The sequence below is a fragment of the Cyanistes caeruleus genome, chromosome 1 (genome assembly GCF_971803275.1).
Source record: "Cyanistes caeruleus chromosome 1, bCyaCae1.hap1.1, whole genome shotgun sequence".
NCBI classification, from domain to species: domain Eukaryota; kingdom Metazoa; phylum Chordata; class Aves; order Passeriformes; family Paridae; genus Cyanistes; species Cyanistes caeruleus.
This window is the reverse complement of record NC_141701.1, coordinates 34,203,135-34,231,066: the sequence shown is the minus strand read 5'-3', so window position 1 is coordinate 34,231,066 and position 27,932 is coordinate 34,203,135. Positions and strand designations below refer to the sequence as shown.

The window sequence follows — 27,932 nt, the reverse complement described above, 5'->3', positions numbered from 1 at the left end:
ATGAATTTACTGAGAGTGAATAAATTTTTGGTACAACTGGAAACTTTATCTGGTAGTGTACAAGGTGATAAAATAGAGGTATATTTGGTGCAAGGAAGCATCACAAAAACATGCAGGAAGGCAGATAGAATCTCTACAGACAATCAGCAGTACCTTCATGTCTCCAAAATCTCTGACAGAGACTATGGATTGTGCATTAGACCATGACGTGGGTGAGGAGGCAGTGTTAATTAAAATTCAATGAATATAATAAATTCAAATGAGGTGTTTTGGTGGCCCACACAAAGCAGTCCTGGTTATTGAACAGGTGAGAGATGAGGTCTTAGTAGTATCTTACAGAGATGCAGAGTCACACTGCTCACTGCTGCAGTCTGCAGAGAAACTACAGCATTCACATCTTGGGAAGTGAGAGGAAGCTACAGAACTAGGTAAGACTAGTGCTAGGAAAAGCATGTGGGAGCCAGAGGCAGAAATATCTAGTCCCTTTCTACTACTGCACAGCCTGGTCAGGATACTTTGGAGCCTCTGCCTCATTTTATGTTGTCTTCAAACTTCTTTAATGTTGTTCTAACATTGCTAAGTCTTATATTCATTTATTCAGATTTTTTAAAATTGAAGCAGACTTTGCAAACATTTAATTTTTTTGTCAAATTTGCTGAGATTAATGGTGTTTAAGAAAATAAATAATCCAAAGGCAGAAGAAAGTTACGATGGATAAGCAATATTTTCTTTCAAATCAATAATAAAACAACAGGGGACAATAAAGCAATCTTCTAAGTATTGGCCAAATCTTAAGATTTTGCTTGCTTTATAGTGATTTCTTAAAAAAAAAAAAAAAAGCAGGTCCCCATTAATTTTATACAATACAATGAATTCAGTGGAACCTTGTTTAAAGGTTTTGTTTGGATGCAAAGATACCTTATATCCTGAGTATCATTCTAGTACAAGTATTTGGACATAGACAAAATGAGTTACTCAAAAAGTCATGGTTTTCTGTGGGAATGACTGGGATAGGCTTCAACTTCTGCAGTACTCCTCAGCACCAACTCTGGCACTTGTGACAGCCCAGAAGAATTTCTTTCCATTTCCAGAAAGGAGATGTTTCCTGTAATACACTGGAAATAGTAGGTACAATGACCTGGCATATGCCTCAATGAAAACCCTGAGATGTGACCTCAGACACTCTGCCTACAGAGATGAGCACGATTCCAGAAGTGGGCCGGGAGGCTCCTGAGTTAACTGATTCTGGCACACTGGTTCCAGATACTGCTCTGCATTTGGGACTCTGTTTCTCATTGGTGCTACAACGATGTCTTTATTATGCAGCAAAGATTTAGACTCTGAAGACATTATGACTGGGATATTGTTATTGCTGTTTGCCCTGGAATTCCAATTATAGCATGGGAATTACGTTCAGGTGGGAATTCTATCTGATTACTTTAGACTTTATAGGAATCTGCAGTGTTAAACTCTGAATGGCATTGGAAACAGACTTTTCCCTGCAAGCAGCCTCACTAAAACAAAGAGACTGTTCCTTAGTGCATTTTTGTACTTGTGTACATTGTGTGGACTATTACGTCTATTTGCACTAGGATCGGACCATTCAGGTTCAGCCTGTCATTCTTGTGTTCTGCAACACCTTTCAGTTTATTTTAAAATAACAAGCCAACATAATAAATGTGATTTACTAGTTCTAATTACTTTGTGAAAGAAGCCGCTAAAGTAAAGAGCGTGGAGGTTGCATTCCTCATAAACATGTTTCCATGTATTTTATAGTAAAAACGCGGATATAAAAGTGAACGTTTTGGGTAAACAAGAGAGTGCTTCTGCAGTTTACAGACCTAGTTTCGCAGATGATTAGAAAGTATGAACGCAAGCAGCAAGGCAATTAAATGTGTGTGTAGCTGAGCTGAGGTTTTGGAGTGGCGCCGGTGCTGTCAGAGCGCAGCTGTGCCCACCAGGGGGCGCTGGCGCTTTTCCTTAGGGGTTGATTAATCTAAAACTAGATGAGATTTAATCTGTTTAAAAGGCGAGCAAAGTGCTTCATGTTGCAGGAGAGAAATACCGCATGGGCAAGAAAACGGGAAGAAAAAGGGCACAGTGTAAACCTTCAGCGTTATTTTTCCATTCAAAAGTTATCAAAATAAAATAGGTGCTTTATTTTACTAAGAGTTGCATGGAAATTCACAATGAAGACTGCATGTGACTGCAAGAACTGATAAGCAATTTTTAATTAGTGTTCTGTGGAACTTTTCTGGGGGTTTTTTGGGTTTTTTTTGTTGTTTTTGTTCTTTTTTGCAATGAACATGGATTTTAAAACTATCATTATAGATAGAAATACACATCAAATAAAATTAATGCACAGAAAAAATGAGGATTAGATGTAGTTTTTACTCCTTGAATTAAAAAGTTAAATTTTCATAGGAGAAAGCAAACATCTTATTCTCTTGTGTAATCAAGAAATGCTGAAATATGCAGCAAAAAAAATTAGGCATTATGGACCTCCATTTAACCTGCAGTATAGTGGCTATTTGAAACTGCACAAATTTGTCCTTTTTAACAATATGCGAGGGGTTTTGCCCAATTTTCCAGTCTAGGTCAGTGGTCCTGTAAGCCTGTCACATGATTCATCTAATTGAACAAATTTTGAATATCTGGTTTGTGTCATCTTGATTCATGTAGAAGCAAGTGAACTCAGAGAGCAACACTTGTCAAAATATGATAGAAACATATCAACAATTGTTGCTCATGAAGACTGCCACTGCTGTTCACTTGTATATGCAATTTATCCCAATTTTTGTAAATCTGCTGGCAAAGCAGTTATTTAGATATGGGGAGGGAATAAATGTGTAGGAAGGAGAACTGCTGATGTTCAGTTATGGTTGCTGAGTTACATTTTTGCAAGAATAAACTTTGTTGCTGTGATGAATTTCAACTGAATTTAATTTTATTACATTTGTAATTAACTTAGCATGTAGTTAAGGGTAGACTTGCCAATGGTGACATTTAAGTAGTGCTGGAAAATGATTTATAGATCAGGAGTGTGACATAGTATAAGTTATAAAATGTGTTTAATCGAACACATGTACAAAACTATAGTTAATTGTATCAGGCTAAAATAACTAATTAGTGTGGAACAAAAAATATGTGAAACCCATCATTAAAATGGTCATTCTTCATTCATCCTCCTGCCACAAAATTAATAGAATTATCACTTTTTTATTGCAGTGATTTTTATGATTTTCCTCATTATAATGTTGATATTATTTATATGAAATGTTTATCACACAATAAGATTTAACAATACCTTGTGTGCATGGAACAGAAAAGTAAACTCTTGGAAAGAAAATGTAAATGTATAGAACCTAAAAAACAGGCTCAGTATCTCCAGCTTCAGTTTAAAATTTTACCCAATTTGATACTTTATCTTTAAAATGAGTTTTGCTCATCTTAACTTCTTAACATAACTTCTTCTCAGCTGGTGTGTTCAAAAGACATTGCATTGGAATAACAGGGACAATTTGAATGTTTTAAGTTTTGATTAAAATTACATGCAGTTTTTGCAGTTTATTTATGAAATGTATGTTGATCAGTATAGAAAATAAGAAATTAGTGCTACAGCTGCTGTCAAACACCTCCTACTGAACTTAAAACAGAATTTGTTTTCTTCTAAGAGGTTGTAGGTCAAATGGGTTTAAAGAGCTTTCAGCAAAGAAAATTTTTCCTTGTGTATGTATTGTTTTCTCTTTTCAGATTTTAATTAATACTTTCAGTTTGTACCACACCTTTTATTTTGTTAGAATCTTGGGGGAAAATTGAATTTTAAATGGTTCTAATCCTGACACCATTTTTCTGATAAGTTGTTTAATGTATGACTATTTTAGCAACTCAAATTTTTTATTATTTGATTTGTTTATACAAAAGCTTGTCTCAAATAATTGACTGATTTAAGTCTGTTGAAAGAAGGGAGAACTTGTGGTTTGAATAAAAAAACCCCACTAATGCTTCTTTTTATCTTATAAGGGAAAAAACAGTTTGTTTTGCAAATTGATTTGTAAAAGGAAACAGAGCATTGGGATATAATCACCTACTTTTTAAGGGGTTCTTCTATAAAATATTAATAAAAGTCCTGGCTCTATGAAAATAAAAAGCTTAAAAGTGTACAGGGTAAAGGATAGTGCTGATAGATGGTTCATTTTGTGTGTGCATGTGTATACGTGTGTGTGAGTGATCACTTCCACACAGAAGATTAGGGGAAAAAACAAGCTAATGCTGTTCAACAGATGCCTTTAAATAATACCTATTCCTAGAGTGTAGGCATTGCTCATATTCTCCTTGAGAGATCATATCTAATAAGCCTATGATGATCATTATTAACAGATGTAGGCTTGCATAAATAGGTACTGCTATTGAAAACCATCGCTAGCTCAATTTAAACTTTACTCTAGAGAATATTTACCTGAGTCTGTGATGCAATTGAACTGTAATTCCTGGGAGATAAGAGTGCAGAATGAAAAACATTGTGGATTATTTTGTTGGGGCATGTCATATATTAACTGAACTGAATTACAATGAGCAGGAAAAGAATGCAAGATAAAAGAATGGTATAACTGTAACTTATCCGGCAAAAAATAAAGTGAATTAATGGGGATTTACTTCATGACAAAACTACAACTCCAGAAGACTTTCAAGGAGCAGTCCCTTTATAAGCTCTGTCTTCAGTAAGTGGGTTATCAAACATTGCACTAGTTTTTTTTTAAAGTATGAATAGATGTAAAATGGCAGGACATTTAATCACAGCTTGAGGAATACTAGATTTAGGCTTCTATTACATATGTCATTTGAACTCCTTGTTAGAATATATGCTTAGAATGTAATTTTTTAATATATTATTGCATTTGCTCTTGTTCTCTGTGCCTGTTTCCAACCAAGTCCATCCTTCACTTTTCTCTCCATTTACACTGCATGCCATGAGTTCAGATGCTTGGTGAAACAATGCTGTTTAGTAGAACAAAAATGATTAGCTGTTCAATACTAGAGCCTTTGAAAATAATGTATGATGTAGAGGTAGGGTATTGACCAGGTAGGATACACCTGTCACTGTCCCTGTATGGTAGGCAGACTAAGCTGCTAGCCCTAAAAGCTTTTACTATTTTGGAAAAATTTGAAGTTTTAAGGCTCTTACAAGGATGCCACATTGATTGTGTTTTCCACAGAAGTTTCAATAAATGTCTGATAGTAAAGAAGTTCTCATGACTTTCCACAAAAGTTTGGATTCCTGCTTCAGTGTCTGATGTCTAACAACTCCTTAGTAAAATAGATACTTAATTATCTTAACATGAGCAGACATATTTTTGTGTTCCTTATGCTTAGATACAAAAAATCCCATTTAACTTAATATTTTCTTGGAAATCTTTTGAGAGGTACAAGAAATAAGAAAAAACCAAGATTTTACATATATTCATATAATATTTACATATAATATTTACATATAATATTTACATATTATAAGAAAATGAAAAACAGTTACACTGTTACACTGTTGTTTGGGAGTTGAATGTTTACTTCTCACAAGCATCTTTATCCTAAATTACTTTTTCAGGAAGATGGGTGAAGTAAATCTGCAGAGTCATGTTCTTTATTTTTCATAAAATAAATGTCAGTTTTTCCACATGAAGTTATGTATATATTTATGTGAATGACCTAAAATAATCTCCAGCAAAAGTCTGTGATGCACATATATGTATGTATATATAATCATAGAATAATAAAATTATTTGGGTTGGAAGGGACCTTAAAGATCATTTAGTTCCAGCCCCCATGCTGTAGGCAGCGACACCTTCCACTAGACCAGGTTTCTCAGAGCTCCATCCAACCTGGCCTTGAACACTTCCAGGGATGGGGCAGCCACAGCTTCTCTGGGCAGCCTGTGCCAGTGCCTCACCACCCTCACATAAAATAAATTCTTCCTAATATCTAATCTAAATCTACCCTCTTTCATTTTAAATCTATTCCCTCTTGTCCTGTCATTACATATTCTTGTAAATAGTTTCTCTCCATCTTTCTTTTAGGCTCCCTTCATGTACTTAGAATGATGTAATTAAGTCACCCCAAAGCCTTCTCTTTTCCTGACTGAACAATCCCAATTTCCTTAACCTAATATTTGGGTTTTTTTCTGTGACTACAGGATTTTGCTTCTTTTTGTTACAAATAATAGGGTATTATTAATTCATTGCCATGAGGGTGAATATTGTTATAATAATACAAATTTGAAGTCAAGAATTACAGTGTAAGAATGAATATTGCAGCATTCTCATAATTTGTTGCCAGTAAAAGGGTAGGGTATTTCCTGTGAGAAGCACTCACATCTTTCTTTTGTGTTTTTCCTGTACCCAGAGGGTCACTGAAACTGGCAGAGTATTTTTAAATTGCAATTTAGGTTTGAAATTTTGACATTTATGAATCACATACCTATTTAGACATGCCTCAAAAAGAAGTGTGAATATTGAGGTGGAATGAATAGCAGACATTATTATTTTCTTAAATGTTTTGTTCCAAATAAGGAATTTTTAAATCTCTTTGTGTGAAGATGCTTGGTTCCACTGCTGCAGGCTGCTGAAAATGGCATTCTTGACAATTTCCCAGCTACTGTTAGTGGTGGAAAAACAGGAACATTATTTTCACAGAGGAGCTGCTGGGACCTGCAAGATCTGTGGCTCAGGGGCAGCCCCTCTGTGGCTTGTGCAATTACAGGCCTGGGTCACCTCACTCAGAGTGGCTCAGAATTTTCAAGCATGGTGTATGTCCCAATCTGCAGTTAAGGGACAGTGTTGTGATGCCATGTTGACTTCAGTGGGCAGTGTGTAAACCTGATCTTTGGTTAGAGCTCTACCTTCTTTAAACTGCAGGCTTCCAGCTCCTTGGAAATTCCCAATCCTTGTACTCTGAGAGCTGACTGCTGCTCAGTAGGCTTTCCCAGGCTGGTGTGATAGCAACAAGTGGGTTTCATCATTTGTGAGGAATTCCTACCAAAATCATTGGTGCTGGGTAAAAAAAGCTGTTGTAAATTTGTGCTGTATTGGGTAGAAATATAGCAAACCTGGTATTTTTTTGAATTAAATAGGCTTAAACTTAATGATGTAGTACTTTCAAATATAGCTGAAACATGGACATCTGAACATCAGTGTTCATTGTTAGTGTGAAGGCAGTTGTTGCTGAAATATATTTGATAATGTTCAACTAGAACTAGCATGAATCATGTCTAAAATACAGAGAAGGTAACATCAAAGTCATCTTTGTCAGCTCAGAATTGTTTTTCCCTAAAAGAAGGAATGAGCATCTGGAATATTGTTTGCAATCATCAAAGCAGATTCCTGTTTCCAGTGGTCCTGAACAGCTGTGCAATTGTGAAAAAGCTTGTGGTCTTTTTACCTCCAGAAAGGCATTGCTTAACTAACAGTATGGCAAATACTTCTGTCTGTGGTTTTACATATTTTGACAGGATGGGCTCTGAGCTATTGTCCTTTTGCATGCTTGGTTAACAAAATGAGCTGAAATTTAGAGAATAAATAGTGCTTGTACCCCCTAGGCATGTATAATTTCTTAAAGGCAGTCTGCCCAATACCAAATGAACGCTCTTGGCTGTGAAATAGATAATGTTTTCTTGGTGGAGTCAAGCTGCATGAAAGGGAAATCTGCCAGCATTTACAAAACCATTTAATATAAGGAATGGTTCTGACACAATTATGAAGGCAAGGCAAAACCACATTTCTTTACTGTAATTTGTGCTATGGCATAAAATTTCTGAGAATTTAGAAGTTACACTTTGACACTTGTTGGTGTAATGTTGCATTTATGCAGCATTTTAAGTAACTTCTCTATGAAGATTAGTTATAATCACGATTAGCAGAATTCAAGGACATATAGTTGTGTTCAGTGTTTCATTGTGAAGAGTTAAATTCTATTTTGTTGGCGTATTAAGCTCCCCTAACTAAAAAAATTTGTCAATGTATATCAAAACCATTTTTTTTTTGCACCCTGCAATTCAAAGAATAGTGAAGAAGGTGTTTTCTTTAGTGTTACTAGCATCTCTTTTGTGATAGGTAAAGTAACAGTTTTGTGTCAGCTGGTATGCAATGCCCCAGTGTCATTAATTCACACTGATAATCTTTGAACAAATACGTTTATTTGAAAAGTTGTGGAGCCCAGTACTTGTTTATTAACCCGCATCTTGTGTAGTAAAAGTAGAAAATATAATCTTTTTAACTAAGTGCTTATTTTGCATTAAAACTAAAACAAATTTAATTTACTACAAAATTTGCTTCAGAGTATGACCAACTTTAAAAGTTGTATTTAAATTTTTGTGTGAATTTACCTTTGAAGTATAATTAATTTTTAGTTAGCTGCTTACTAAGTTCAGTTCTGAGAACTGAATTTCCATAGAGGAATTTTTCAGAGGAATTTCCATATAAATATTTCAGAAATTCTCATAAGAAATATATTGTTAGGATGTGAACTATAACATTGCTTCTGAGGCTAATATTGGTCTCAAACACTAAATAGTTACTTATATAGTTAATATAGTTACAATATTTAGTAAATTTACCATTTAAATAAGAGGGATTTTTCTCTGCTTTTCAAAGGTGTGTGTTCATAGTAATTTCAAGTTTATTTTTCTTCTTAGAAAGCTATAAAAAGGGGATTTTCCTCGTGACTAGCCTTGAGTACAAATATCTTTCCCTTTTTGAGTGTGTGTAATTATGATTCATGAAGGTGTTGGCAAAATATTGGCTAGTAGGTACTAGTAGGGATGACTTACTTGGACTTCCATAAAAAACTTTTGCCAAAACCTCAAACAAAAGCATACTAAGGAGATAAAGTAGTCATAAAATGAAAAATAAAGTGCTGTCATGGACTAATAGCTGCCCATGTGGAAAAAATAATAATTAATAAATACATTAAGCGTTATAATATTTATTATTTTAGCAATCCAGTAGCAGTGAGTACCTCTATTAGAATGTTATGTTTAATGGGAAGTAGGTGATTAGAGAAGTGATATTTATAACATTACTGTAAAATATCCAAGATGGTCAGGGCCAAAAACAAGTAAAGAATTTTTTGAAAATTAACAATGTTATATGAGATGTGTTTTGTGGTTGAGAAATGTCCATGAACATATTAGAAAGAATGATTTGTCCTGCTACTACATTCTTCAGAAAACTAAATTAAAATGAATAGTTGTGATGATATGTTTGCAGGCCCACAACAGCTGTGAACATAATAGGAGCCAGATACCTTTGACCCATGCTATTAGGTCAAAATAATAACATTGTCTGTGCTGGATATCCTGCTTTCAAGTTTTCTTCAGTCGTTCCTTTGTGTATCCAGTGAGCTATCCCCATCCCAGTTCGGTATAAAGCCTTTCTGTTCTAGGTACCCTCATCTCAGAGGAGATACAGCAGAAAGGAAGGACACTGGAAAATGAGAGGAAACTTCTGCAGACAGAAGTTGAAGAGTTTTATAGATAGCAGTTTGGAGAAGGAATGAAAAAGGGCATGCAAAATCATTAGTGAGTATAAATTGATTCTTGTCTGGCTTCTGACAGACTTGCCGCAGGAGATTGTTGGCTAGAGTTGTTGCCACCCTCAGCCATCTGCCTTGCCCTGTGCCTTTAATAGATATGGAAGCCCTCAAGGCAGAGACATCTGATCTGCTTGTAAATCAGCTTGTGAATCACTGTTGTTTTCAGCCCAGTGCATTAAGGAAAGCTGTTTCTGCCTAGGAGAGTAGCACTGTCTGGCACAGGAGGGAAAGATGGTTTCTCTTGGTAGCAACTTGAGGCAGGGTGAGTCTGCCGGAGACTTCATGTATTCGAAATTTCAAGTACTAAAGCTTAATACTAACTACTGAAAGCTGATGAAAAAGGAAACGTTTGTTTTACCTAAAGTTTATTTCAGTTGGGAAAATGTTCACAGTAACACAAGTGATTTTAGCGTGATGTAACTTGATAGTGATATCCCCTGTACATTATTTTTCACCTGATAAATTTTCAAGCCCTGTTTTCCAGTGAGGCTGTTTCTGTGTGGACTTAGATTATTTTGTAAGGTGTGCAACTCTTTGAGTTCTAGCCCTTTTAAATCTAGTGTCAAATTTCAACTGAAACGGACAATTTTCTAATCCAGGAAATTTCGTTCAATTCCTTGGAAATTTGTGTCTGGCTAGAAGACAATCTCATTAGTACCATCCTGAAACTTCAGTACAAGGTAAAGAGTTACCACTGCAGATTGATCACTATTATGGCTCTGAAACAAACAAAGCATCTGCTGATTTGCTGAAGCATTTTGGGACAAGCTGTTTGAGTTAATGAAAGAAAGGAAAAGAAGAAAGGTGGGCAGGATTACTAGGGAGAAGATACTCTAAGAAATATGGAGGGAAACAGCTGATATTAGCAGGAAGGAATTATTGAGATGTAACACAAATCCCTTGGAATTCAAGATTCATTAGGTTTGTGGCTTACCGAGTAACTAACTACCTTTTTTTGCATATTTAATTTCCCTGCCAGACTGAATTTTAATTTTATTATATATTGCAAGGTGTGTGCTTTTGCCATTTAACATGATACCAAGTCCAAGCCTGATTTTAAAATTTAAAAGATAAATGTAACTGTAAATGCTGCAAGCAGCAAAGAATATGCGAAGCAGTTAATAACATGGCAGAATGCAAACTTATTTGTTAAGTTACCTGTTCTTACTTGAAAACAGGGTATTAAACTTAAACTAAAAAGCTGTTGTTTGGCCTGACATTCTTTTTATTTAATGTATTGCACGTGAAGAACTTATGAGAGTGTTCTATTTTATAAAATTAAATGGGAATGGAATACTGATTGTAATTGCTAAAATAAGAAAAGAGGACAGAGGATTTGACATGGAGGAGAAAGAACAGAGTGAAGTAGGAGATAATTTATAGCTAAGTACAAAAGGAACTAATGTGGGTTTTCAGAAGGGGAACTCCTCTGATATTTTCAGAACTCAAAATGCAGTTTGAAAAGCCTTGATAAAATTAGAAGAGAGTGAGATTGAAAACAAAGTAAATAACTACACTTTAAGGCAGGTCTTCAGCCCACGTAAAATTGCAAGTATTCCATTTGTCTGCTTTGATTGCTGTCTTAAGAAACTACAGGATACAACTTCATACAACATCAGGTAAAATTAGGAGTACTGCAGTAAAAGTTGTGACTGACCTTCAAAAAAAAAAGAAAGATAGTTTTAAACACTCCAAGTCAGATACCAAGTCAGTGCCGTCTTTTTTAAATGTGAGGCATTTTTGAACAGATCGAGTCTCATTAGCCTTTGCTGTGGTTCACAGGGTCACCATGGTACACAATACCTTGGGTCTGCAAGTTCACTGCAGTAACTGTGCTGCACCTGCTAATATCAAAAGTAGTGCTGCTCCCAGCACCTGTTCTTGCATTTTCTTTAATGACCCAGCAGCCATGAAGACATCATTATTTTTATGTGAATACACTGGCAGTAGGTGTTATTATATCTAAGACATTTTGGCTATCAATGTATCATTTATGAAGAAGGGCAAAATGTAGTGAATGCTATATTTCAAGAGAGGTGGCAGACTGGAAGTCTGTGGAGACAAAAAGTATTCAGGATGTGAGAAATTCACAAACAGAACAATTATTGAAAAGAAAAATTGGGGTAACCATCACTTTATACCATGACAAAATAGGAATGCATCACTTCGTAACATCACAAAATAGTAATGATGGAAAATAAATAAAAAATAACCTAAAGGAGCATTTCAACTGAAGGCTCTTGTCAGTTATGGTAAATAGCTACCAGACCCTGTGCATAGTTAGTGAGGACTAAAAGGGTGAGGGGGAGACAAGTACAATAAGAATACAATAAGTAATAAGTCTATTAAAAACAAAACAAAACAAACATGGCCATGGGCAATGATGAGGCAAGAAAGAGGAAATATGCTAGATTTAAATATAAGGATCTGAGTTATCTTTGATATTAAATAATTTTTCAATGGAGTTGTAAAAAGTAAAAGTAGGCACTGGAGGCTGTTGTACATAATTCTTTATTTGGAGTCCTTTCCTTATTTCACTTTTTTTTTTCTCCTGCAATCAGGTGTGTTGGTTTAATCTGAATATCAATTTCTCAGGCAAATTTATCTTCTAATCTTTTGCTTTGTAGTCGTGAAAGTTTTGGCAATTTCTGTATGTTTCTCTGTATTTTACTACTGTAATGATTTCAAGATAATACATACAAAAATTGTGCATAAACTAAATGCAAAGCAAGAGCTGATAAAGTAAAATCAAAAAATAAAAATAAAATCCTAAATTAAAATTAAATCTTAAAATTAATTTCTAATATATACCAAATATTTCCTCAAATTGTCAGCTATAGGATTTCAGTTTCATATTCCAAGGAAAATAAAAGTTCTGTTTTAAGATGACTTAATATTGCTATTTTCTGTAAAGCTGCTTTATGGTGGTATCTTCTGTTTTAACTTAAATAACAAGATACTACCCTGTTTTAAGTTAACTGTTTTTATATCATAGATGCTGAGTTGAAAACAAATATTAAGCTGTATTTTAAATTCAGTTTTTCTGATTGCGTGTTTAAGAGGGTCCATGTCTGAGGAAAAACCATCAGAGAAGATACTGCTGAGTGAGCCTGAGCTGAGCTCAAAATCAATGCAGCAAGAAAGAGAGAACCTTCAGAGAGGAGCTGCCTGGCCCTGCTCCTTGTGGGCCACACAAGCATGGCTGCTGGCATAAGGATGGAGAAATTAGTCAGCTGACCTGTGGGACAAGCAGGTCTGAGTCTTCCAGTGGCAGCACAGACTTCATTTAGCTTAAACTGGTTGTGAAACTGCTCCTTGAGTCCTTGAGGTCTTTGAACAATAAGCAGCACAGGGAGCTTACACTTAAAAGAGTTAAGTGCTGGCTCCACTGCAGTAAAAGATGAGTTTAGCTACCAATGCATATAAAGGCAAGGTTTTGCTGTGAGGGAGTGGGATCATGGCAAGAAAGATGGTGAGTCACCTTTGGAAGAATATGTAAAAGTGAGGATGGAAATAGTTAGCAAAACATTGAGATACTGAGCATCTGAAAAAGAAATTAAAATTTAATAGGTTTGTGTGCATGTATGTGATGTTAAATGCATAAAGTTTGTACATTCGTGGACTAAATGGTAGAGGTTACAGTGTGCCTTTGTGACAGAAGGAGTTTGGAACATGAGGGTTTTATTTATTGTCTTACTGTTTTCTAGGTTATATTGATGTAGCCCACATTTCTTCTCTGTGAAGAAATGATGTATCTTTGAAGTATCCAATAATGAAGAAATAAAAAGAATTATAGTAGTTCCATTGTTTTTAATTCTCTTCAGAGAAACTTTACAGTCCTGGGAATAATTAAATATAAATAAATATGTGAATAATAGGATTTGTCAGTTTTGATTTTTAACCAGATGCAGAGAGACAAATCCAATTGTGTCATCAAAAAAATTTCTCCCTTTATTTTATTAAAACCAGAAGTTACAAGTAGATTGTTTTATTTTCAATATGACAAGAATAAGAACTTGAAAAGTGTAGGTGAAAGGTGTAAATGAAACTATAAAAGAACAAAATTGTTCATAATTCATAATAAAATAAATGATAGTCACATATTTGTCCTCTCTAATTTTATTCTCATATGTAATCTTTTGCTTAACTAAACTGAAAACTGAACAGAATGAAGCTTTGGGATTGAGAAGATAAGATATGCTTGCCATGTGCATGTTTTACAGTTTTCATGTATAAATATTCCTCTTGTTGCATGTAGATTTCAGAGCACCTGAAGGCAAATCAGCTGGTTTCCTGGACACAGGAGACCTGGGTTCGTCCTGCACATACCTACAGAGAGCTTGCCATTCACTGTGAGAGTTCCCTGTTATAGTACAAAGAAATGACTAAACATTTGTTTCCTTCTTCACACATTTGAACCAAAGTCCTAATTTCTCTCCTACATAGAGACTGTAGAGAATACAGTCCAACGTAATTAATGCTTGCTTTCATGGAATTATTTCCTCTTGCTCACCTGCCTCATCTCTTAAGGATTACTTTGGCACATCACAGGAAATGCTTTTTCTTGACGTGCAGATTACTCTATTTTTATTTTGGATATTCAGAAGCTAAGTGAATCATTGTCATTTTTAGGTATACAAAGGAGCTTTCTGTATAATTTAATTCCTGTTTCAGACTCTCAGTCAGTTGCTTAGAGTATAAATGACTAAAAGTAAATGTGAGTTAAAGTCTGTGGAGAGACAGTTCCTCAGAATGTCACAGATTTAATTACTCAATCAGTATCACCTAACTGCAGAAGTACTCTAAGTGATGTTGGGGATAGAGAAGACTTGTCAAGGTGTCTGACAATACTTTCCAGACCCGTTTCTCCATTTGGCTGAATGGGGAAATGTATCCATGTGGGGGATTTTATGAAATGCTTTTCATGCTTACTTGGATGTCCTTAGAGGTACAGACAAATCTTTTGACATATTTAAATATTTCTGAGAGGAACTTGTTTTTCTGATATTTTTCAGGAAATGGGTGGCAACTGGGTTATGTCAGTCACAAACAATTAGGCTGAATTTATCATTGTGGGTTTTTTTAGGAATATTCACTCAATGATTTGATAAAAACAATACTTTTTTTAGTGAAATTTGTTCTAAATGTATGTCTGGTTAATGGGGAAAAATATTGTTAAGGTCTCACAAAGCAGTTGCTATTTTTTTTGTCTTTGAATATTAATTTTCTACTGATGTGTTAAAAAACATTGGTAAAGTGGCTTGAATAATATATTTGCTTAAAGAGCCTGAAATCCTCTGTTAAAACTTCCAAATTGTATAAATATTGTAGCTATACTACACATTACTTGGGAATTGTCTCTCTGATAGCCTTTTGTTTAGATGTTTGGATCATATGGATTTGATTTCTTTATATTAGGTATAATTTGTAGTTTGTAAATGAGCAACAGTTTGGCAAGAATTCACATCATATTGAATCTTCACACAGAGAAATGCTCCATAAGAAATCATTTGGGGGACTTTCACTAGTGTATTGGGAAGTTGTGTAAGCCTTTTGAAATGGTTCTGAGCTTAAACTTCATAACCAGACTGTTTTGAAGTGGTCATCTGGGAAGGAACTTTGTGCACAGATAATTGGAAAGGTCAGTTGGGAGCTGAAGTGTTTCTGTGGGTATGCTGAAGCACTGTAAGATGTTATAAACTGCTTCTTTTGAAAAACTTAAATGTTGAATTTGGAGGAATGCAATTGAACTGATATGACAATTTTATGAAGGATCAAATGTACACTAGTTTTAGTATAATATTTGTATCTGTAATACAGAAATTGATAAATTATTAATTTTTGAAAATTTCTTTGAGCCTATGGATCACCTTTCTAATTTGTGTTGATTTTCAAAGTAGCAAGACTTATCCATTAAGTCTGCATTCACTTAAAAAGCTGTGTCATAATATCAGATATAATTTAATTTATGCACATTACCATATTTCAGGAATTTTAAAATAGATGAGCAAAAGGTGATAAAAAGGTAAGACTTGATTGACAGCCTGATTCTCATGTTCGAGCTTATTTCCAAGTTCAGACATATTAGATTTTTTCAGCTTGGCATTGCTTAGTTGAATAAGAAAAAAAATGAAAGGCAGTGATTACTTGCCATGTATAATACTTTTTTTTAAAAATTGAAAATTGTATCTTTAATGTGGTAACACATAGTATTAAGAATTGTATGTTGGTTATATATTAGGAATACATTTCTGAAAATGTGTGAATATTGTCATAGAATCTCAGTTTAGAAAAACTTGTGTGTCATGAGAGAAGCAAGAAGCAAAATTACACTAAATTTTAAGGTTGTTAAAGCAGCAGTGGTGAGTTGCAGATGGGGTATCATTTTGTTAATATAAAAAATGATATCTTCTTTTATTGCTGATGCTTCGATAAACATGTTCATATTCTGACTCGTTAGCGTTACTTAAATACCAGATGCTTTTACTCCTTAGGGTTATGGCTCTGGGAGAGGGGCTGAGTCTCACTGTATATGAAAGTTTGTTTTTGTTGGAGAAGGTGATCCTGCTTCCTCCTCTTTTCCTTCAAGCAGAGCTGTAGGCTCCTGTTGTTTCCTGTAGAAGGATCTTAATGCTTGTATTGAACCTTCAGTGTACCAACACAGCTCTGCAACTTCTACACATGCAGAAGATTCCACCAAAAATATTGTATTTTTCACGTGCATTTGTACCAGAGTCACATAAAAATCAAGCATTGATATCACTGGGAATGGTATAAAAGGATAAGAGCACAGTAATCAATGGGATTTAACCACTGGAAACAAGCTGTTGGAATATAGAACTGCATCCTTAGTGACTGCAGGTTAGCACTTTGGAGTTTAACCTCATTCATCCACCATTTGAGGTTACAGTATTTCAGGACTAGTTAGGTTTGCTAGTGTGCCTGAAGATTGGAAACCATGAATTACTTGGCCTTTTTGTGTTGACGTAGCTTTCTTCTTCATGGAGTGCTAGCTGTTTTCTTTTGGTTTGAAATAGATATTTTCTGCTGTTGAGTTTGTTTTTTTTTTATTTTCTCGATTCTTCCTGTTGATATGGTTTGTACTGTGACTTTGTCTTTATTTAATTTTTAGGTTTCCTATCAGTCAAATTGCCTGCAGTATAGGGAATTAGATGTTTCTTTCTGAGAAGGAAAATATAATAAATTAATAATTTATCTTCTGTGATACAAGGTGCTGTTTTCTGTTGCCTCCATCCAGCATATGGTGATTGTACTCCCTGATGTTTTGTGTTTCCTTCACCCTTGTTTTTTCACAACTCTTAAAGGAACATTTGATATCTGATGGTGAATTGGCCTTCCAGTCTAGAGTCTCTGACTCCCTCTTAGTCTTAGTGATAGCGTAGACAGAGTGATTAGCCAGCGGCTTTCATCCTCTGCAAGACAAGGACGTACAGTAACTGCCGGGGGATGTGGTTCACATTCTGTTCCACTGCTGTGGACTCCAGAGTTAAAGATGTCTCAAGATCTACCTGAGTTTCACAGCTCTCATATTAAGGAGTTAAAACCAGAAAGGGAGAAACTTGAAGTACTTTAGATAAATTTTCAGTCTGTGGTGTCATGGAAAATTCGTCTTGAGTTCAGTGGAGTCATGATTAATGTTAGTGTGTCTTGAGAAGCAGAATAGTCAAGTAAAGCTTTCTGATTAATTTTCAAAATAGTTTTAATCTTCTGAAATAAGTTATTCTGGAGAAATAAATTGTTCATATCCAGAAGAAAAAATAGTGTTGAGTAAAAGCAAATGTATCTCTATGATGTTTAAGATACTAGGGTTGAACTAACGTTGCATGACCTAACATGCTGTAATACTTATTTTTAGGCAATAACCTTGTCCTGCAATATTCAATGAAAGCATAGCACCTAAATGTATGATATCTACCGCTAGACCATTTTCCATTTCAGCCTGGTCTTGCATTGCAGAATTCTTGCACAAGCATTGCAACAAAATAAAAAATCTAATTTTTTCCAAAAGCATGAGCAAACATAACCCAATAGTGCACTGAACTCACAGGTTACAAGCAATCTAGCAGAATAAACAGCACCTATACAACATCAGCAACTGCACAAGTTTTTCAGTAACCTAAACTTTCTTTAAAAACTTCTCTTTATTAAAACAAAGAAAAAACGTAAAACTGTGTGGTATGTTTGAAAATTTATTAAATTATTAATCTGTTAGATGTGTGCAATGGTTTTTACATACCTGCTAGTTTATGTGCGTGACCCAACTAGGGAGATAAAACTATAAAATTTTTTTCTACCCTCTTTGGAAAGATGTCACTGGTATGAATTTAATCAATGAGTGAGGAAGAGCATGTACTGTCAGCTATGATGCCATTGGTATGCTGATGGTATCCAGCTCAGTGTCTGCTTCTCAGAGTGTAGACAGTGCAGTCTTCCAGATGTCCCAGTGTCTGGCCAAAATAAGGATAGTGATACAAAACAGATGGTCTTGTCTCAGGACAAAGCAGTGTTGATGCAAGCTGATAGAGGGATGGGGCTGGAAGGAATGGCAGAGTCTCGGTCGTTGGATGCCATGCTATACCCATTCTCATCCTGGATTCACAGTTTGCAGAAGTAACAAGGAGGGCAGTTTTCTCTTTGCAGCTGGGCAGAAGTTGAAGAGCAATAGTAAAGATCCACAGTATGTTTCTTGTAGGTTTTTTAGCTAAGAGCTTTGGTGATTATCATAGAATTACTTATGTGTTGCTGTCTCAGTCAGGACTTTAATACACCTAGAGCTCGCTAGGAACTTTCACATACATGATATGAAATATCTGTTGCTAAATGTGCCTGTGCACACAGAGAGTTTAGAGGTTTCTTTGCTTTCTCCCTTCCTGCCCAAACTGTCCAGTCTGAGATCACTCATATATGAGTCCCTAAATTAACTGGAACTTTCTTAGCATAATAGGTGCCATAAAAAAAAAAAAAAAAAAAAAAAAAAAAAATGTCTGAAAGGCACTTTTTCTAAAATGGAAGATGTTCTAGTAGACCAGTAGACAATTTAAGCTTTATAAGCATCTTGCTTCTTACTTATTGTGGTTCTCTTTATGAAGAAAATTCTCTGAAGGACAAGTAGTGTTTGACTATATTTAGAATTGAATTATTTTAATGAAAAAAAAAAAAATTGGGAAAATAGAGATATTTTCACTGTAGGAATTCTTGATGTGTGTAGGTTTATGAAAGAGAGCATACATACTGGTACACCACAAATCCTTGGACTAACAGTTTTTTTAAAAAAACAAAAACTCTTGGAAGGTTCAGTGTTACTGAAAATGTTTAGCATAAGATTATTTGTAATTTATATGATTTGCCTCAACTTTCATTTTAGTAAAAGGTGTATGAATTTCCACTGGCCTCTGTACAACCTAGATAGGATTAATCCAGCCTAGGGACTGGTAGAGTAACTTATGTGGCTGCAAAGAAATATGAATGTGTCTCTCAGTGCAAAAATTGATTCAGCATAAAATGCTAAACAGGATAATATTTTCTCTGATTGGCTGAAAATGCACTGTAGTTTCTGTAGGTTTTGTGAGGAATACTGAACTAATGAATTCTTCATCCTAGCTCATTTTTGTAAAACTTCATATAAACAGCATGCAAATTATCAGTTTAATTCAAAATAGACTTAATAAAGAAAAATGTAAGCAATAATGTAATGTGAAATTCAGTATTACAAATATATATTGTAAGGGACATCTGTACTATGTTAACCAAATGCACTTTAAAATATTACGGCTGTGTCCCTTTTCTAAAAAATAACAAACACAAACTGAAACCTTTTAAATATGCATTCTTTTCTAAATCTTTGATATTTTTGTTATGATTGAAGAAAAACTTAGAGATTTAAACATGGCTTTTTCTTTTATTATGAAAAAGCTTTTTTTGGTGTATTTCTTTAAAAATGCAGAATCAAACTGTGGCCTAAATTGCACATAACTATAATGGTTGCAGGAATAAGTGACATCAGAATTGGAGCTAATTAGAAATATTAATCAAAATTTGCTTTTAATTTTAAAAGTTCGTTTATTTAAATCCAAAGTGAAAAAAAAAGTGAAAAAAAAAAAAAAGAAGAAAATTTACCAAAGGGAAACATTAGAAGACATTCCTTTATATGCCTTCTGAACTCCAGAATTCCAGGTGGTTTTGTGTATTATCTCATTATGACCCTTTTGAGATTCTGCATTATTACAGTGCAAGCACTGGTGTACAGTTATGGCAATTGCAGTAATGCAGTGTAGAATGTGATCTAGCAAGTGAAATATTCTAAATTTTATTTAATTGGAAATGTAGAAGTAATTAAAATGCTCCAAAGAATACTAGATTCCCATTAATATAAAAATAAAGTTTTTGAAATAATTCATTGGCACTGAATGAAAGTGCCTAGTTGATAGCTTAGAGTGGTAAGTTTGAAATCCCTACTGGTAAGGAGCAGCCACAGTTATTTAGTCAGTTATTGTTGCTGAACTGGTGGGTGAGCAGTGGTTATTTGGTGATATTAGATCCTTGGATTGCCAGTAGGGGAATGATACTAGGGCACAATGCCAATTCTTTTCAACTGTGGTTATAGACTTTCTCATGTAAATAAAATGAGACCATAATGTGCTCTGAAGCCCCTGCACTGCATCTTAGAGACACTGTCATCTCCTAAGTCAGTGTTCATCAGTCTTGCCTGCAAGTTACTTTTTTTCAGTCATAAATAACTATTGTACCTTGTGAAAAAAGGGGGAATAAGCAGGAGCCCTGTGGGCCAGTGCTTCATGTAGTTTTCTAAGATATTGAAGTATTTAATGAAACTAGAACATCTTCATCAGAAAAGGCTACCTCCCATGTTAATTCCAATCCTATCTGGGGGAAAATAGGAAGAGGGAGAAATTGAAGAAAAATTCCTATCACTCTTGCTGATTAAAAGAGAGAACTCAAATCAATGATTCATTGTATATTTCAATACTTGAAACAATGCTGCTTTCCCTACTCCCCTGTTGATTTTGTGGTTTTTAGACTATGGAGTGAGATTCTGCTAGATTGGCTCTGACAGTGGATATAGGTAGAGGTAGATGCGCAAACTCGATGACACAGCAGCATCATGTTTCAATTAGATTTCTGTGCATCCATCAGTGAAAGCACAAATGTTTAGGGAATTTATTGTCAGCTTGAGTTGCTTCTTAAGTAAGATGTCTTCAGAACATTGTATTCAAAAATGATAGATACACCTAAAGAGTGAAAGTCTGTTGATGTATTTATTTAGAATTATATTTGTATCAAAAGTCTATGGTGTGGGTCTGAACTAGGTGAAATTCTGGTATTTTAAGATGTTCATGGAAAAACATCTTAGAACATATGTACCAGACTAACAGCATAGTCTGCTCCATGACATTGAAAAACCAAAATGAGATGTCCTGTAGTTAGTGTACTGCAGAAGATAACTCCAGTTTTGGATCTGTTGAAGCAAATATATAAAATATCTTTTTAAGGAGTGGAGCATCAGATATTCTAAGTTCATGATTCTTCCTTGTCTGAAAGCCTAATTCCTGCTTGCCCCAGTATTTCGTTAGGAATGAATGTGGTCTTTTATTGGAATCTCTTCATATCTGGCAAGATAATTTATCTAAAACAAAGAGGGTTGGTTAACATAAGACACATAAAAGTATGACATACAAAGCTGCTTAGATTCCACAAGCAGAACTTCTATCAGTAGTAGGATTTTGTTGATTTGGGGTTTTTAGGGTTTTTTTTTTGTTTGATTTGTTGTATTTTGGCATTTTTTTGGTTGGTTGGGGGGGTATGTTTGTTTGTTTTCAAATGAGATTAGTTGAGCATATTAAGAATCTGTGCTTCAGCCAACAGGCCTTGACAAATCAATGCTATATACAAGGAATACATCAATGTCTACCACAATGTAAGAACACTACCCTGAGGAATTCATTGCTTCAAAGAAAGAGACATTCTTTCACTGGTGCACCAGAATTGCCTGGTGGCATGCAGGAACATAAATCAGAATTCATTATCTGAATTTTTACTCTCATGTGAAAACATTTAGTACTTTTCTTACTATTAGACTGAACAGACAAACTGAGCTGTCATAGACTTTTTCCAGCTTTGAACCTTACACCTCTTGAAGTACTCCTGGGAAATTACTACATGTTTTATAATGGAGGAAGGAGACAAATATGACTGGATCATATAAAACAATACAATGTATGATCTGATTATGTGAGCCTTCTGTGCAAGTAAGTTTTCACTGTATTTTATAGGAGTTTTGCATAAGAAGAGCTCTGTCCATAAAGTGAATGGTGTGCAAGTCTTGTAAGTGTTTGTAAGATGATTCCACACCCTGTCATCCCAAGACAATAAGCAATCTTGCATGGTTTCTGGAATACTTAGCACTAGGGACTGCCCCTTTCCCTCTCCCCATCCCTTCCTCCCCAAAAAATAAAGGAAGTAAATAATTGTGAACAATGACCTATTTAAAAACATGACCTTGTTATTGGGCTATATTCTTGCTTAGTTAAGTACATAACTTTTTTCCCCCTGCCCTTTTTGGTTAAGGTTTTCTATAAAAAAAATCACAAAGAATTAAGCTTAGCACAGCATTATTATTAATCTAGAAAACATCTGGTTCTGTGCTATGCTATATTAACACTTGTGATCTTTATCTCACTTTCAAGTATTTTTGTCTGCTGTTGTGGCAAAGCATAAAGATTTCAGTTGTGTGAATTCATTTTTGTAAAATGCTGATCTGAGGAAAAGGTAAGGTTCATTTTCCTCAAATCAGCTTGGTTCACGTGTAGTTTTTTTAACACACAGAACGTATTTATTGAAAATTGCTGTAGGACTAAAGCTGGGTCTTCACATACCCTTTTTAAAGAAGAGCAGACAGTGAACATTAAATCAGAGAAACGTAGTGAACAGTCATGATTTAAAATAACAAATTTATGTTTCATTTATGTGAACTTATAGCCTATAACTATGCAGAGATAGACAACAATTTTCTAAGGATTTGAGAAATTTCACTGTATTCTTGTCTCATGATACAAGCAGTCACCGGCTTGACTTTCCTTTCTCTCTTTTCTCCATGAATTAACTCACTGCTTCTCGATAAAATTACGGGGCCACTCAGCTATATCATCGCTAGTTGGTCTAGCAAAGAATACAAAGAAAGAGAAAAGATTCAGTGTCCAGGGCGTGTAACTGAATTGACTCTCCAATGAAATCCCATTTTGCTAAGACTGGTTCTTCCCAATAGAAGACTCTGAATACTTGCAGCTCTTTTCTCTTAAAAAGCACTATTGCATTCACTGATTGTAGTTAAGAACTTTCTTATTTGTGATCAAATATTTTTCTGTAAAGCACACATGAATTATTGAACAATATACACACATACACTCTGAGTTTAGTACTAAAATTTCTGTATGAATTATTGTTCTATTGCTGCTAGGTTTTTTTTTTGTTTTGTTGGTTTGTTTTTTTTAATTAAAAGCCTTCAATAATGAATGGGATTGATCTAGAAGATGACATGTAAACTTGCTTACAAACTCAGAACTCCATCCAAAGTTATGGGTATTGGAAAACAGACAGCTTTTAAAAGCCCAGTTCCTTTAGTGAGAAAATGTTCAGTATCTGCACTGTAAATCTGAAGTATCCAGAAGAAATGGAAATCATTCTGTGCTGATGCAGAGGTGCAATAATCAAATTAAATCAAATGCTGCAGTTACTCTTTGGATTTGGTAGATGGAGTTACACTTCCCTGTTTAGTTGTATTATTAAAAGCTTTTTATAGTTTGCCATGGACAAATTCCATCCAATGTTGAGTTAGATCAACTAAAATTCCTTGAGAAAAATAACAGTTGTATATGATGTAGGTTTTTTGGTATTTTAAATTGCATTCTGTATGCACATTACTGCTGTTGGTCTAACAGCATGTGACAATAAATCAGTGGTGCATACTATTCTGTCTGCTTGTCTGTTGGCTACAACTACAGTCAGCTCTTGAAACCACATTTCTTGCACAAAGATTCACTTAATTTTATTTTGAGAGAAAAAGGCTGGTAGTTAACTAAAAATGACAAAAAGGCATGGGTTTGATATCCAAATTCAAATATAAAAGGTATCATGGAGGGCAGCCTATTTCATTCTTTGTTGAAACACTTAGTCGTCAGCAGCCAAAAGTTAATCAGGCAGAGAACAGTTGAAAACCTTATTTAAAGAAATCACATCTGCTTTGTGGGAGAAAAAACCTGAGGCATATGCTTCAATTTCTTTTAAGCTGTAATTCATCCAGTGGTTTACATCTGTTAAAAAATATGGAACTTTTCACACCTCTTTAAAGCACAATTAAACTGTATTTATTTTAATACATAATGTGTTCCAAATATGTAATACCTTTTCTGAAATGACTCATAGATGATTGATTTCATAGCTCTCTATCATATAACCTTCCAGGTCCTTTGAATTAGTTTGTGTATTAACCATACATGAAATTTAAAGGAAAAGGTGTTGAAATTGTGTAAAATTATGCCAGAAACTTTAGTTCACATGTCAATTTATATCAAGGCAACAAATCGGCTGTGTGGAGGTGGTGGTGGGGAGGAGAGTTTTCTTAAGCAGTAAAATAAAACATTACAGAGAAAAAAATTTAGTTCAAGGACTTTGGTCTCAGAATTTTCCTGAGAGTTCAGCCTAACTGTTATTGAATGTTGCTTATTAAAATCCATGTCTCCCCAGAAGAGTGTTGTTAATGGGACATAATCCCAACAATCTGACTACACTGCCCTGAGTTTGATGCACACTGGTAAGAGTGGGGTCTATGAACTATAGAGGACAACCAAAAGTATTTTGGGTAAGGATCTGGGGGTTCTGTGTCATTCTTTTGTACATGAAAAGCAGCTTGGTTCTCCACTGTGTGTCGATAATGATTACGTGTGTATTTAAATTGAATTAATTAGAGTTTAAAATACTATGTCTCCTATGATTTTAAAGTTCTCTGTGACTTTTCTCCATGTGATATTGGGATTTAAAATCTCTTTGTGCTTCCTGCTTCATTCAGATCCTTTAACATTAGGTTTCTTTTGTAAATGTAAATATATGAAAATACGTGTGTGTATAGAATATCTGAAAGACGTTTTAATCAGATGCTAACATAGTGTGTACCATAAACCACATGCATCAGTCAGTACATGGAGTGGTTACATGGTCAGTATATGGTCATTTAATAGAAGCTAGCCAGTGCTTTACTTGTTTACATTTCAGCTAGAGTCTAATCAAGTTATAAACAACTGAAAATTGGGCTTTATAAATACATGAGGCATAGAGAACTTGCCTGTTTTGTGTTAGCAAAAAATATAGAGATTAATCTCTAAAGAATGACTTGACTCTAAACCAAGAGAATTCTTTCACAGTCTAGCTGAGATACACTAGTCCAGAGGCATCTTGGGGAAAAAAGTTCTCTGAGACCCTCTACTGTCTCCTTTCAAAATGTCAATGGTTTTACAGTAGTTGAAAATTCAGTTTTTATTATGAGTTGCCCATATTACAGGAATATAGTAGATTTAAGTATGCACATTATGGTCCCTTCCAATGATATATATGTGATATATATGATGATATATGATCATAATGATATCTATGTCCGTTTAACATTTTCTGGGTTTAGCAGAACACTTTTATTTTAGCAATATTTTTTCACTGCTAAGTGAATAGATGATGAAAAAAACACAGAGGAGTAGCATACACTCGAAAAATTATTTTTGTCTTCAATATTCCCAGTGTCAATATGCTATTGGACAGCATCTCTTGATGACAAGTTTTTTAGAAATTGAACAGTTAAATAAATATTTTTAAAGTGTGGAGGATGGTTTGATATAGAAATTATACTGAATATTTTTTAAGGAGCCCCTTATAAGAGTGGGCTAATATATAAAAAAAAAAAAATCTCTCAAGTGTCTTTTCCCATTTGTATTCCCATTAGTATTCCCATTAATATTCCCATTAGTATGCAAGTAACTCTCTTCTTCCCAATTTTTGAGCAGTTCCATTTTTTAATGATACTGCAGGTGAGGCTCCTTTGTTGCTACAAAATTTAATCATGTGTTCATCCCCTTGTTCTGTCTTGTTGCAGAGGATCTTGATGATCTCAGAATGGAAGGAGTAACAAGTGTGGTGTCTTCTGGGAGCAAATTCAATCAAACTCGAAGCGCTCATACGGCTGAGCCTCAAGCAAAGGTTACATTGAATATCTGTGCAAGATGTGCCAGGTAAAATCAAAACAAAACCAGATCATGCTAACCAATACATTTTTATTTCAGGTATTTGGCTGTGTATTGTGCTTATCGGCCAGGTGATGACCTTTCCTGTGCTAAAAAAAAAAAAATTACATAGCTACTGGCTACCCTATGACCTCTGGCATTTGAATTGTGCAACTTATGTTTATGCTTGATATGTCACATCAACAGTGAATCAAAGAACATAGTTAGTCTTAGGCCTTACTTCACAGCTTGAAACTATTTTAAGCCCTTCTGTCTCTGAGTTTCATTAGTTATTTGAGCTTCTGTGGTTTTTCAGGGGATGAATCAGGGAATTTAAGGGTTCAAATCCAATTTGAAAAGCACCTGTATAAATGGAGATTTAGTTGCACAGGTGCAGTTCAGGATTTCAAATAGTTGCTGCTTAGCACTTTATAATCTTATCCTGTTTTACCTCTGAGAAATAATTTAGTCAGGTTGAACCCCTTTTGGTTTTGACAGCTGGCAATAATTTTTGCATTTACAGTATGAAGACCAAATAAACAGGTTAGTATTCCTGTAGTTTAGTCAACTCGAGAATGCAACACTAACAGAAGCCCCTTAAATTTCCTGGATGAATTCTTCTGTGTAGACAAAAGCTCATTTGGAGAAAGGATTTAAGCCTGTTTAAATGACAAAACTAGCCTTCTCACCCTTCTGTTAATGGTTCAGATTAACAAGAACAATACAGAGGCATGCCAATTTTATCTGCCTGCCTTTGCCAGTGGCTGCTCTATTGTGTGGTTTGAGAGCGGATTAGCCTCTTGTAAATAAAAAGCAACCTGTGGTGAAATTAAGTCAAAAGTTTGGCCATATGCCACCCTACTTTTATCTACTTTTTCCCCCCATTTTGCTCGTAAATTACTACTTTTCTAAAGCATTTATGTAGACAGAGGGGCTTGAAGACATTTTCTGATGCTCTGGAAGCACAGCTACAGGCAGACTGAATCACTTGTGCAATAGCATCTCTAGCAGGGTTGTGGAGCCTCAGGGAACTTCAGCTCACAGTACTGTCAGAACAGCAGTGACTGGATGGCCATATAATTCTAGAGAGTTTTTCTTGTCAGCAGAGAAGTGTGGCCTTAGGCTTTAAGAAAAGAGCAAACATGCAAATCATGGTATTCTTCCCAATTCATACAAATTGTTTAGGTTGTAAAATGTTTCCAAACAATTACCTACATGAAAGTGGGGCACATATTTTCACCTGGCGTCTCTTGTCTATGGATTAATAAGTAGAGAGGTAAGGAATATAGAAACCTTAAGTTCTCTAAATTCTGAAGTTCTGAGCTTACATAACATCTTTTATGGATTACTATGAAGGTTAATTAAATTTTGAATTCCCTTAAGTAGCTGCTAACAGCAGGTGCCAAGATGCTATATATTCTCTCAATCCTGCACACCAGGGAACAAAGGGCTCAGATCTTGAGCCAAACCTAGTAACCTTGGCTATTGCTATTGTTCTTTAACTGCATGTAATAAATGATTCCCCCCTTTAAAATATGAGCTGGGAGACAAAGATCTCACAAAATCCCTTTTGTCACTTCACTTATCAGAGAATGCAAAACAATGCTTTATTTTACCTGTATACCTTCCATAATTTCCCTACCATGTTTAAGGAAATTGGTGAGTAGCTGGGTTATACCTTCATGCCTGTGATTCTTTTCACTCTTGTTGCAGTTCAGCATTTTCTTTAAACTGAAGGAATTAAAAAAAAATACACCATTTCACCAGGAGCAAGGGAAGTCAAAAGAGACAAATGGGTATTTCTGTTGTATTCAGTAGTGAGGAAACTAGAATTTTTCCTTCAAGGTGATAAAGTCTATCCATTCTTTTGGAGCATTCCTTCTTTCTTACTGAGGACATCTTTCCACCCTTAAAGACAGTTATTAGTGCAATTAGTTCTCTTTTTATTACCTGCACAGGGGTTTAGTCTGGAGCCTTCAGTCAGCAGCTGAAGTAGTGGGTACAGACAGTTGCATGAAACAAGTGGCTTCAAAGACATGAAGATAGCTTTTT

General features: G+C 34.9%; 1 protein-coding gene across 14 annotated transcripts in view; it reads left to right on the top strand.

Moving 5' to 3' along the window:
- C1H8orf34 (chromosome 1 C8orf34 homolog) overlaps positions 1–27,932 on the top strand; it is a 222,892-nt gene that overhangs the window by 69,641 nt on the left and 125,319 nt on the right. For all 14 annotated transcript variants that reach the window (XR_015285841.1, XR_015285846.1, XR_015285843.1 and 11 more), the window contains one exon: positions 25,754–25,889. Coding sequence is in view for 7 of the 14 variants with exons in the window: in XM_086885697.1 (XP_086741823.1) it covers positions 25,754–25,889 (136 nt within the window). In the remaining 7 variants the exon portion in view is untranslated. The remainder of the gene's footprint in view (positions 1–25,753; positions 25,890–27,932) is intronic.